The sequence below is a fragment of the Centroberyx affinis genome, unplaced genomic scaffold, assembly GCF_046629955.1.
Source record: "Centroberyx affinis isolate AG114_WGS23_722 - 3 ecotype Tasmania unplaced genomic scaffold, CSIRO-AGI_Caff_v1 ptg000754l_1, whole genome shotgun sequence".
Taxonomy (NCBI): Eukaryota; Metazoa; Chordata; class Actinopteri; order Beryciformes; family Berycidae; genus Centroberyx; species Centroberyx affinis.
In genome coordinates, this window is record NW_027279366.1 from 87,591 (window position 1) to 100,816 (window position 13,226).

Sequence of the window (13,226 nt, forward strand, 5' to 3'; positions counted from 1 at the left end):
TACCCAACAGCAATGTGACAGACTGGTGGAGAGCCAAGACACATGAAAGCTGTGATTGAAAATCAGGGTTATTCCACCCAAATATTGATTTCTGAACTCTTCCTAAGTTAAAACATTAGTATTGTGTTGTTTAAAAATGAATATGAACTTGTTTTCTTTGCATTATTCGAGGTCTGAAAACACTGCATCTTTTTTGTTATTTTGACCAGTTGTCATTTTCTGCAAATAAATGTTCTAAATGACAATGTTTTTATTTGGAATTTGGGAGAAATGTTGTCAGTAGTTTATAGAATAAAACAAAAATGTTCATTATACCTATAAATACTAAAACCAGAGAAACTGATAATTTTGCAATTGCAAAATCGCAATCTCAATCACAAAATTTTTCTTAAATTCCACTTAGTAATGAATGGGTGAATGTTTTTTGGACACATTGCATGTTAATGTAAATTTTACAGGATTATGAGAGAATTGTGACTTTCAAACTGTAAGCATTACAATGAAATGAAGCTCATATGGATGTAAAAACTCAAAAAAAAAAAAAAAAAACCAACTCAAAAAAAAAAAAATGTCAGCCACAAAGTCAGTCTCCAATATACCATCAATCCACAGAGCCTCCGTCATGGATTAGTCTGGTTTCTAGCTTTCTAGCTATATGTTCATTTCCACAAATAATGAGCTTTCTAGGAATTACATTTAGAAATTGCGTTTTCTTAGCAACAGAACTAGAGCAGATTGTGTGATTAGATTGTGATTAGTACACACTCCGCACACTTACTTTCATTCATTCGCATAACAGTAGAGGATCATGGGAGATTAACATCGCAGCCAAGATGTGAAGATTCATAGTCAAATTTTCACAATAATGGGTTTCAAAACAACTTTTTCTTCCTTGTATTGATTAGAAACTTCTCAATAAACAACTGAACAAGCGGGATTCCCATTCAGTCTGAGACGACCAAGTAGGCCACTTCCATCCTTTGCAATCCCGTGAAATATTTTTAAAATGTTGTCTTACTATTTGGAAATTGTGCCAAACTTTGTTTCCCCTGCTGAAATTTTTTTGTGAATTGCTTTCCTTTTGCTGGCTTTTCAAACAACATTTTAAAAACATTTCATGGGATTTAAGTAACCTAAGGAGTTTAAGTTTAATTGTAGTAGCTTGGCAATAGTTTAAATTGAAATAGTGCTTTTAGTAGTGAATTGCTTTTGTGATTTTAAGGCATAGTAAGACAATTACATATTTTTCATCAGTTTATTACTTATAATTTTTTAATGTCTTGACTCAACCTCCTTTTTTCTTTCATCCCAGTGCATTTTCCTTACATGTGTACTTTATTTCAAATTTTTTATGTTTTTATTTGTATTATTTTATACCATCATCAGTGGTATTTTTGCAGTCATGTGATTTTGTATTATATACCATATGTAGATTATACTGCAGATGTAGATATAATCATTTTTACAGAGTAGTTTGAACTATTCTTTTCTAAGTAACTTTAGTTAACAACACTGTATCTATTTTGAGTGACAGGTTGCTTGTAAAACTAGATTTTATAGGCAGCTTAACCCACCCTGCTGTTTGATAATAATGTGATGTGAGAAGTGAAGAAATTGACAGCAAAATTCAAAATGTCAAGGCACTCTTTTAAGCCCGTACTGTACATGCAGGGGTGGGGTGGGGTTAGGTTAGGTTTGGTGGAACTCACCAAACACCAGAGCCAGACCGTGAGACGTTCCCACGGCGATGACCCCCGACACCGTCTGATGGATGGAAGAGGCAGGACAGACAAACAGACAGACCAAAAAAGAAAAACAGACAGAAAGACGGAGACAAAGAGAGAAATACATAAGCAGAAAAAAAGACAAAGAGACAAAGAAAGGGTCAGAAAACAAGACAATGGTAAACATGTCATCACCCGCCAATGATGCACCCCCCCCCTGAGCCAATCAGCAACGAATATGTCACCTTGTTTTCCGACCAATCAGTGGAATTTAGAAAATGCTGGAACACAGTGGTGAGATGCATCATTCCCCAAAGTCCCATCAAAGTTCCAATCAAACTAATACTCACGATAGCAGTTGGCAGTCCAGCATCCACTTTGTCCTGAGGAAAACAGACACACAATTTATTATTATGTGTACATTCAATGGTAACACTTCACAATAAGGGTCACTAAGTTAAGGGTTAGTTAATTGCATAATAAGCTTTAACTAACCCTTAATTAACAGTTAACTAATGTGTCTGGTAATCATTTACTAATGGTGTTCATGTTAACTAAGGTATTCATTTATACATTATTTAATAGTCATCTTTATAAACTATTAAATAATGTATAAATTAATACCTAAAGCCCCTTTCACACTGGACAAAAAACTCACTAACACCCACGAACATCTGGCTTTTGTCTTCAGTGTGAAAGGGTGCAATCTGCATTCATTCCCGGGTTCAGTCACGGGTATTTATCGGCTCCAGCTCCGATCGGCAGTGATGTATATATATATATTTTAAAGTCAGAATTCTGACTTTAATCTCAGAATTCTGACATTAAACTCAGAGTTCTGACTTTTTTTCTCAGAATTCTGAATTCTGACATTAAACTCAGAATTCTGACTTTAAACTCAGAACTCAAATACATTTTTCACATGTGGCCCTAATCCTCTTCCGTAGTTTGGGCTAGGAGTAGGGCTGCAACTAACTTTATTTTCTCGATTAATAAAATGTCAGAAAATGGTGAAAAATGTGGATCAGTGTTTCCCAAAGCCCAAGATGACGTCCTCAAATGCCTTGTTTTGTCCACAACCCAAAGATATTCAGTTTACTGTCATAGAGGAGGAAAGAAACCAGAAAATATTCACATTTAAGAGGCTGGAATCAGAATTTTGACTTATTTTTCTTAAAAAATTACTCAAACCGATTAATCGATTATCAAAATAGTTGGCGATTAATTTAATAGTTGACAACTAATCGATTAATCGATTAATCGTTGCAGCTCTAGCTAGGAGGGACACTTCGTAGGTGTTGCGGGTACTGCTTGTCTAGGATAGGGTGTGTGTGTGTGTGTGTGTGTGTGTGTGTGTGTGTGTGTGTGTGTGTGTCTTACAGCAGCAGAGACGATCTGAGCCGAGATGCCCTTCAGCAGGCTGTGTCTGAGAACTGAACCATGGACTGTCGCATTCAAATCCACTGTCCTCTTCTTCCTATACACACACACACACACACACACACACACACACACACACACACACACACACACACACACACACACACACACACACACACACACATTAACAAAGCAGACATGCACACATGAAAATCTTCCATTTTTCTTTTACCTTGCGAGTTTAGAACCAGTGTGTGTCTAGTGTGTTTGAGGGGTTATAGTGGGGTGGGGTGGGGATGTTAGTTTCCCACGTGTGTGTGTGTGTGTGTGTGTGTGTGTTTGGGTGTGTGTGTGTGTGTGTTTGCGTGGCCGTGCCGTTTGAGGTGCGCTGGGTCTCCGCTGTCGGAGCTGGCGAGAGAGGAGGTGTCACAGGAGTGGGCGTCCATGTTCTCGGTGTTCAGCAGACACGTGTCCTCCAGCACGAATTGCTCATCCTCGTCCTCGGGCTTCAGGGACACAGGGACAACGAAACAAACGCACCTCAGCCAGGCAGGACACAGTTATTGTTTAGCACTTGGTAAATGCTAAGTATTATTAGAGATATAGCCTATTTTGTTAGAATCTTTAAAATGAAGTTGGGATTTTATATATGGGATGACATATTTTAATTCAAACTACAATTAAAAACCATCACTTTTACCATCAGTTGTTGACAAAGTTTCCATGCTCTCTGCCCATAAACTCCTCCCCCTTGTTTATATCTTTCATGCACACGCAACTCATAATTCTGATATTTCCGACAGCTCCTTGAAGGCAGCATAACGTTCATTTGTTAGGTCAAATTTATGCATAACACAATCAGTCTGTCATTGTCAGCTCAGCGTATGAATGGTAGAATGTACCAAAGTTAAGTTGTACACTTGTGCCCTCAATGATTTTACAGCAATGACATTAAAGTCTATAGTTGTTTTGTTTATATAATAATTTATGTGGAATGTTTTATGATCCATGTTGCTGGCTGTTACACTGCATTGTATAGTGTATTTTCTCAGGCCTCTCTTAAAAAAAAGGGGATCTCAATATGAACAAGATTACCTGATTAAATAGAGGATAAACAAAATGAAAATTGATAGTTTGAAGTCTTACATGAAAGAATAGGGCTGAACAATTAATCGAAATTTTATCGAAATCGCAATATGGCCTACTGCAATTTTCAAATCGCAGGAGGCGCAATATTTGTTAAAGGTGAAATGTGTCAAAATAGCATTTTAAAGTAAATATTGTGGTGCTGCAGAGATGTCCTGGCCTACACATCATATTCTACAGACTTAAGAAAACATCTTTGTTTGGTACAGATCCCCGCAAAAACCACACCATAATCATTTTAATACGTTTTTCAATGAAAATGAGAATAATGATGCAATTGCAATATCAGTCAAAATAGTCGCAATTAGATATTTTTTCAAAATCATTCAGCCCTATGCAAGAATGAGAATCACCTTTTTTTTTTTTTTAAAAGCATTGAGTTTGCACGGGAAAACTGACTTGATACCAACATGACCAACATTTGGTATCACACATGATACCAAAGATTTACACATGACACATCAGAGATCAACTAAGTGGACAGGGCCTCCCATACAGTTCAATGTGAAACAGATGGACAGGTACATTTACAAGCTTAGAGAGGACAAGACAAGCTAAATGGCATACAACATAAGAAAACAAAAGAAGAAAGGAGCAGTAGGGAATAGAATAGAACAATACAGAATAGAGGGAAAGCAGGAACTCTCATCAGGAACATAAGGTGCATTGTGGACAGTGTGTGATGCAGTGTCATACGGTGCACAGGTCGGTATGTACTGCACCTCATTGAGGATGCTCTCCAAGGTGGGAGGTGTGTCCACTTGGGGAATGTCAAACTCCTTATCGTCAATCTGTGGAGGACAGAGGTTAAACAGAACAGGGGTTGAGATAATAAGGGATCTCTGTTCACTATTAGGGAGCAGTGATGGAAGAAGTACTCTGATCCTTTGCTTAAGTAAAAGTACCAATACAGCAATGTAAAATACTCTATTACAAGTAAAAGTCCTGCATGAAAAATCCTACTTAAGTAAAAGTACGTAAGTATTAGCAGCAAAATGGAGTTAAAGTATTAAAGTAAAAGTAGTGGTTTGGTCCCTCTGACTGATATTTTATTATATATGACATCATTAGATTATTAATACTGAAGCATCAGTGTGTAAGCAGCATGTTACTGTTGTAGCTGCTGGAGGTGGAGCTAGTTTGAACTACTTTATATCCAGTTAGCTAGTTTAGTGCAGTGGTTCCCAACCTAGGGGTCGGGCCCCTCCAAAGGGTCACCGGATAAATCTGAGGGGCCGTGAGATGATTAATGGGAGAGGAAAGAAGAAAAAACAAAGTTCTGATACACAAATCTGTTTTCAGTTTTTGGACTTTTTCTCTAATCTTTGATTTTTTTTGGAACATTTATTGAAATGAAACCATGTGAGGTTTAGAGGGAAAAATCACTATTTGGTGGAGCTGTTAACAACTCATAGACATCTGAAATGTGACCCGACTACACACTGCTTTTTGTAAGACGTCAAAAGCCAAAAAGGTTGGAAACCACTGGTTTCATCTTTAACAATGTGTTGTATTTTAAAAGCTTGTTATATTATCCATTGTGTCAAATCTCCATCTGAAAAGGAACTAAAGCTGTCAAATAAATGTAGTGGAGTAAAAAGTACAATATTTCCCTCTGAAATTCTTTGTAATGAAATGTTTACATTCTTTATAACTACTGCATCATTTCATGGTTCTTTTCAGGAAACTTCCTAAGAAATTAACAGTTCCTTTCTAGGAAATTATTAGAAAATTGTGGACCTGGAAAATAAAGCTTCACCTATCTTGTTCTTCCAAAGTGAGAGCAGATGCTTGCTTCAGTCAATACATCATGCAAGATATTTATTGTAATGCCCACAGTGTTGATCAATAAATATTTCAAATCATGCAATAATGCATCAAGTCACACCCGTAAACTCCCAAAACGTTCCACAAGCAAATTCCTGTTTGAAAAAATAGCCATAGCACTTGATAACATAAGTATACCAAATTTCCCTGATATATCGCAAGTAGTCAGGTTTTTCATATCACCACACTGATAATTAAAAATATTGAAAATGAAAATAATCAAGTCTTACAATGGGGAAGCAACTTATAATAATTTCATCTACTACTATCGCACACAACGTTTAATGAGCAATCTGATTAGAAGAGCCAAGATATTTCCATGGTCAGATTAAGCCAATGAAATCAAAATAAAATACACTACACACATTGTTTAGAAGGCATCTTCTCAATGTAACTTTCAAGACATTAATGATCTGAAATGTATTAATAATAAAGCTAGAAAGACATCATCTTTAATAACACATTTTGAATGTATTGCAGCATAATACCCCTGTTTGCATGTAGGTTCTATGTGTGTTGTATGTGATGTGTTTTAGAGCAGTGACTCTCAACCTTTTTCATATCAAGGACCCTCATTTAGTCCACATTAGAGCCACAGACCCCCCATTTAATGAGATTTTGTCTCTCTAACCCAAATCTGAGAATATCTTTATTGTCAGATATGATTTTGTCCAGAATCCCATGACTATGTGCATTGTAGGTAGAGAGATAACAGAGAAACTATGATCAAAATGGTCATTCTTCTACATTCTCTAATTGTGTTAACTTCTTGTAAGTGAAATAATGGTGAAGTTTAACAATTCATCAATTTGCTGGGGACCCCCTGGAACCCCCCAAGAACCCCTGGTGGTCCCCGGACCCCACGTTGAGAACCACTGTTTTAGAGTGATGTTTGAAAGATTGAACTAGACCTGTTTTTGTAATGTCAGAACAGTGTTAAATAAAAATAATAATTAAAAAAAAGGCCTCTTCTCTCTCATTTTGATTTGTCTCTACCCTACACTTACAGTGTATCACCTAATGCTCTCTAGTCCACATGTAAGGCTTACGCTGCCTGAAACTAATGGAGTGGAGGTTATACTCATGTACACAGTGGGTAATAAGACAGTACTGATAGCTTTCAGTGTTGAACGCACCACAAGCAATAGTATGTATTAGTCCATTAGTTATGTATGCCGAATTTACATGGATACCCTAACAATTCGTAAGATGGTCTTAAGTCATCTTCTACCACTATGTGTTTGCTGATAAGCAACGCATCATTAAATTGCTGATTTTTTTAAATGGAGTTTGGCGTGACGTTCTGTCCATACAAGAAAACGGAACGTGTTGGGTCCGTATTGGGAGCTATGAGCATGCCTATATGTTTTAAACACTAACTACACCAAGGGCCATGATAAGGGACCTAATAATACTACAATAGATAATTGCACGTCTGCGCTGTAGCATTCAGGTATTTTTGTTAGCTTAATATCTGTCTACCATCGTCGTAATAAGCAGCAAACAGCTAACAGACAGTCTCTTACCGCGTCTATCTCCATTAGGTTGAGCTGGGAGGACGCAGAGAGCAGGCTATGGGCGTCAGGGGACTCCGACATCTCCGGGTTTAGATAGAAAGACTATTGAGAAATAATAACACAGTATGAAAACAACATCTCCAGCTCCCTCTCTCAATCAGTTGTTTGACTTCTCTTCCTGGTTTCCAGCGGAAGAGGATGGAACATGTCACGTGCTTTGTCACAGCTCGAGGGGTGCGTTCAAGGTTCACAACGCGTCGCTGTGAATATTTATATGAGTTTGACGTTTCCCATTTGAATGGCGTCGTCTCAGAAGTAGCCGTTCAGTTGATTTAAGCCCTAACAGGTAGTCTTGTGAATGTGAAGGGGGTCTCACACAAAACAGCACATATAAATCTTATTGCATTTATTGTAAAAAAGACACCCGGGGAGAAGAGTATGGAGGACCAAAACAGTCACAATGTAATTATTATCAATAAATAATTAAATAAATCAGTAATTAAATGTACCATTTTATTTGGAATTGCTCAAAATAAAATTATTAAATGTAGCCTACCATTTTATTTTGAAATATTAAAACATATAAATTATATCAAATATTCAATTATTCTTATAAACATTTCATAATAGCCCTTTTCACAGTGTTGCATTTCATTCATTTCATAATAAAAGTTAGCATTTCCCAATGTCATTTTTCATAACAGCAGTCTTCATTTCCCAATGACACTTACCCAACAGATGCCAATTTCCCCATGCAGCTTTTTCATATTAATCAGAGAATTTTAACAAACGTCAATCAGCAGCAAGGGGGCAGTATATAGCGCTGATTGGCTAATCCTTCTAGATCTATTTAGGCTAGTTCAGTGATTCTCAACCTTTTTCATATCAAGGACCCCTAATTTAGTCCACATCAGAGCCACAGACCCCCATTTGATGAGATTTCGTCTCTCGGACCCAAATCTGAGAATATTTTTATTGTTAGATATGATTTTGTCCAGAATTCCATGACTATCTGTATTGTAGGTAGAGAGATAACAGTGAAACTATGATCAAAACAGTCATTCTTCTACATTCTCTAATTGTGTTAACTTCTTGTAAATGAAATAATGCTGAAGTTTAACAATTCATCAATTTGCTTGGGACCCCCTGGAACCCCCTCAAGGACCCCTGGTGGTCCCCGGACCCCACGTTGAGAACCTAGTTTAAGTTTAATACATCCATGATTTAAGTCTGTGGTTGGACTGGGGCTTTACAGGACTTGGAAATTGGTGATTACATTTGGAACATTTTACATGAGATTGAACACAGAGTTCATGTAGAAAACGAAGGAGATTAACACTGCAGTCGTAAACCACAGTCTTGCAAATAGACATATGGATAATGAGCAGCTGGATGCAGGTCACGTGATTTCAGCAAACGAGGCTTTGTTACGTCATACTGTACGGAAGCCAAGAACGGCCGTGCTTGCAATTATTTTTTTAATGCCGTTATTTCGAGATCACAAGTTAATTATTTCGTTATCTCGAGAAAACAAAAGGCCGATTTCTCGAGATAACGAGATAATTTATCACAACAAAATTACTTTTGTTTTCTCGAGATCACGGGATAATTATGGAGAACTCGAAAATGAGTGTCTGGTTCATTTGATCACACCTGATTTCAGCCTTCAAGATCTCTGTCATGACTGTCGGGGAGGATTCAGAACTGCTAGTCTTCTCCTTAAATGACGAGGACTGATCTGAATGTTATCCCGAACAGAAAGACACAATGCAATTTCTGCTTGTGTTAGACCTTGATTGAAGTACAGTCTAATGCGTTCATCAAAAATGGGTACTCCTTGATCTGACATTTTCAGCTTAAATCAGTTCTGTCAGCCATCTATGCATGCTGGCATGGCACTCCTGATGTCTGATAAACATTATAAGTAATAAGAGGAAACAACATTTTGTTTTCTCGTGATAACGGGTTGATTATCTCGTTATCTCGATATCTCAAGATAACGGCATTAAAAAAAACAATTGCGAGCACGGCCGTTCTCGGCTTCCATAATACTGTCTCGAAATGGGTCAAAGTTTTGGTGGTTGGACGCTAGGGGGTCGACCCCAAAGTGACCCCGTGTCAAATGTACAGCAACTAGTGGTCTCGAATCAGTTGTCATAACTTAGGCTCATACTAACTGATTGAGAGAGATTTGGCAATATTCACAGAGAGTCAGTTCATTTGAAGAAATGGAGGAAGAAAAAGCGACCAAGGTTTTTTGTGTGGGAGCTTTTTCAGGTTGTGCAACACAATCTTGTGTATTAATTTAGCACATTTGTTATTTAATATGCTCCAGGCTACTATCAGCCTAACTATCACAATGCCTATCTAAATAATTCATAAATCTAAACCAAACCAGCTCTATTCAGAGTAATATGCATTTGATAATGGCTTAATAGAGAATACAATTAATATATTCATCTGTTTGTTTCAATAGGAAGACAAAAGGACCTTGATGAGGCTCTGGTGGACATGATTGTCAAGGATTCACAGCTGTTTTCAGTGGTGGAAGACGAGGGATTCAGGGCCTTCGTTCAGAGGCTTGACCCCAACTATGTGTTTCCTACAAGGCATGCACTGAAGGAAAGGGTTGGCGCAAGATACCAGCAAACCAGAGAAAAGGTGATTGCTGAAGTGAAGAGAGGCAAATCTGTGAATATAACATCTGATATATGGACCCCTATGAATATGGATGCATATTTTGCCATTACATAAATGATGATACCAAGCTGTCCACTGTTGTGCTGGGAGTTTTAAAGTTCCCTGAAACACACACACACAGCTGAGCACATTAAAGAGGCCAAGAGTGTGAAGAAGAAGAAGAAGAAGAGTGTTTTGAAGAAGAGGAGTGTTTTGAAGAAGAGAAGAAGAAGAGTGTTTTGAAGAAGCGAAGAAGAAGAGTGTTTTGAAGAGAAGATGAAGAGTGCTTTGAAGAAGAGAAGAAGAGAGTTTTGAAGAACAGAAGAAGAGTGTTTTGAAGAAGAGTGTGAAGAAGAACAAGAATAGTGTGAAGAAGAGTGTGAAGGAGTGTGAAGAAGAAGAAGAAGAGTGTGAAGGAGTGTGAAGAAGAAGAAGAGTGTTTTGAAGAAGAGGAAGAGTTTTGAAGAACAGAAGAAGAAGAGCGTTTTGAAGAAGAGTGTGAAGAAGAAGAAGAGTGTGAAGGAGTGTGAAGAAGAATAAGAATAAGAGTGTTTTGAAGAAGAAGAGAAGAAGAGTGTTTTGAAGAAGAGAAGTGTTTTGAAGAAGAGAAGAAGAGTGTTTTGAAGAAGAGAAGAAGAAGAGTGTTTTGAAGAAGAAGAAGAAGAGTGTTTTGAAGAGAAGATGAAGAGTGCTTTGAAGAAGAGAGTTTTGAAGAACAGAAGAAGAGTGTTTTGAAGAAGAGAAGAAGAAGAGTGTTTTGAAGAAGAAGAAGAAGAGTGTTTTGAAGAGAAGATGAAGAGTGCTTTGAAGAAGAGAGTTTTGAAGAACAGAAGAAGAGTGTTTTGAAGAAGAGTGTGAAGAAGAAGAAGAATAGTGTGAAGGAGTGTGAAGAAGAAGAAGAGTGTTTTGAAGAAGAGGAAGAGTTTTGAAGAACAGAAGAAGAAGAGCGTTTTGAAGAAGAGTGTGAAGAAGAAGAAGCGTGAAGAAGAGTGTGAAGGAGTGTGAAGAAGAAGAAGAGTGTGAAGGAGTGTGAAGAAGAATAAGAATAAGAGTGTTTTGAAGAAGAAGAGAAGAAGAGTGTTTTGAAGAAGAGAAGTGTTTTGAAGAAGAGAAGAAGAGTGTTTTGAAGAAGAGAAGAAGAAGAGTGTTTTGAAGAAGAAGAAGAAGAGTGTTTTGAAGAAGAAGAGAAGAAGTTGAAGAGTTTGAAGAAGGAGTGTGAAGAAGAAGAAGAAGAAGAAGACGACAAAGAGCTGGCTGCCATCCTCTGGCATGGCAACAGCCTGCTGTGTCAGTTCTCTGGTAAGTGCCCCCCCCCTTCCTCTGGAGAGGAGCAGCAGCTTTATATTGTGCGCCTCCGCTTCCCATTGGTCAACCCAGAGTCCACACCTGCTCAGCATTAGGCTGATCAGGCAGTGGGTAGGGGTGGATCAGGCAGCCTTAATTGTCACACACTACAACAGGTAACTCAATCCAAGTTAACAAAGACATGCAAAATGTAAATCAAAATATGCAAAAATCATTAAATTAGGAAAACAAACAAACAAAATTATGCAAAACGAACACAAAATAAAGTCACTCCAAGCTAGACAAAATGAAACAGGAAACCAAAGTATCCACCTTTCACAAACATGATTCTGTGTGCTAAACGTCTTCAGATGCACCACATCCCATGCTTTGCCCACACCTTAAATCTGGTGGTGAAAAAAAGCCCTCTCTCAAACCATGGAGTTGAATGAGATTCGATGCCAGTCTTGCAAACTTGTTGCTTTTTTCAGATCAAGCACAAATGCCACAGAGAAGCTGTCCGCGATCCAGCAACAGATGGGAAAGCCCAAAATGAAGCTCATTCAAGAGGTAGACACAAGATGGAACAGCACATTCCTCATGCTTCAACGGCTGTATGAGCAGCGTGAAGCAGTAGGACCTCACTGAACACCAGCAGAACCCCCCTGACCAGTGGACAGCTTGAAGCAATCAGCCAGTGCCTCCAGGCTCTTTCTCCATACCCATAGTCAGGATGATTTTCCATAAGCTTAATGAGAGAGCTCACAGATTTGACGTCCCCAACAGCAACTGAACTTACAAACAACCTTGTTACAAACCTCAGGCAACACTTTGGAGCAGTGGAGTCGATAAGGATAAGGCAAAGGCAACAGTATTAGACCCAAGATTTAAGGTCTTGGCAATGCTAAAGGAAATGACAGGGTTCCGCACACACGTATCCTCTTTGCACGTTAAAATTTATTTTGTCGACGTTTCTGTAAGGAGACCTTTCTCAAGCAAGTGTAAATAATGTAAATAAGACAGTGTACACATCACCCTATACATTCAATTCATTACATTCAGTCAGCAACACCTGTGGTGTGGATGGAGTTCACTGCTGTAAAGGCCAATCGGTCTTACTATACACTAGTTGAGACATAAGTGTACTTTCAAAAAAAAGGAGTAGGCCTACTCAAAAGAAACCAAAAAATGAAAAACAAAATAAAATGAACCAAAAACAACGTGGAGAAAAAAAAAGAGGGGAATGAAGTGGGGTCAGTGTTGGAAGTGAGGGGGGAGGAGCCGGGCAGGAGGGGGTAGATACATGATTAAGGGATGTTTGTGTTCTTTGAAGTGTGCCACCACCGGGCTGTCTGGATTTGAGGTACGGCTCGCAGAACGGTGTTCCGGCATTCTGGTTTTCAGAGATCTTGTGGTCATCCCCACATAGGCCTTTTTGCATGGGCAGGTGACGAGGTAGATAACCTCTGTAGTTGTGCAGGATATCGTTCCTCAGATTTTGTACCCCTTTCCTGTTAGAGGATGAGAAAAGGAGTTGCATTTCACTGTAAAGTTACATTGTGTACAGCGACCACATAGACCTGAAATTTCCTTCAGGAATAGATGACCCAACTTAAGTAGGGCAGACTTTAAGTCACCACCCTGCCTGGAGGTTTGGACCTTCTCGATT

The 13,226-nt window shown here is 38.4% G+C and overlaps 1 protein-coding gene across 5 annotated transcripts in view; it reads right to left on the bottom strand.

Moving 5' to 3' along the window:
• vps8 (VPS8 subunit of CORVET complex) overlaps window positions 1-7,764 on the bottom strand; it is a 74,636-nt gene extending 66,872 nt beyond the window's left edge. For all 5 annotated transcript variants that reach the window (XM_071519966.1, XM_071519964.1, XM_071519965.1 and 2 more), the window contains exons 1-6: window positions 7,604-7,764; window positions 4,973-5,041; window positions 3,480-3,610; window positions 3,105-3,201; window positions 2,075-2,107; window positions 1,710-1,764 (exon numbers count right to left, since the gene is read on the bottom strand). In XM_071519966.1, the coding sequence (XP_071376067.1) occupies window positions 1,710-1,764; window positions 2,075-2,107; window positions 3,105-3,201; window positions 3,480-3,610; window positions 4,973-5,041; window positions 7,604-7,675 (457 nt within the window). In that variant the 5' untranslated portion in view covers window positions 7,676-7,764. The remainder of the gene's footprint in view (window positions 1-1,709; window positions 1,765-2,074; window positions 2,108-3,104; window positions 3,202-3,479; window positions 3,611-4,972; window positions 5,042-7,603) is intronic.
• Window positions 7,765-13,226: the final 5,462 nt, after the last annotated feature.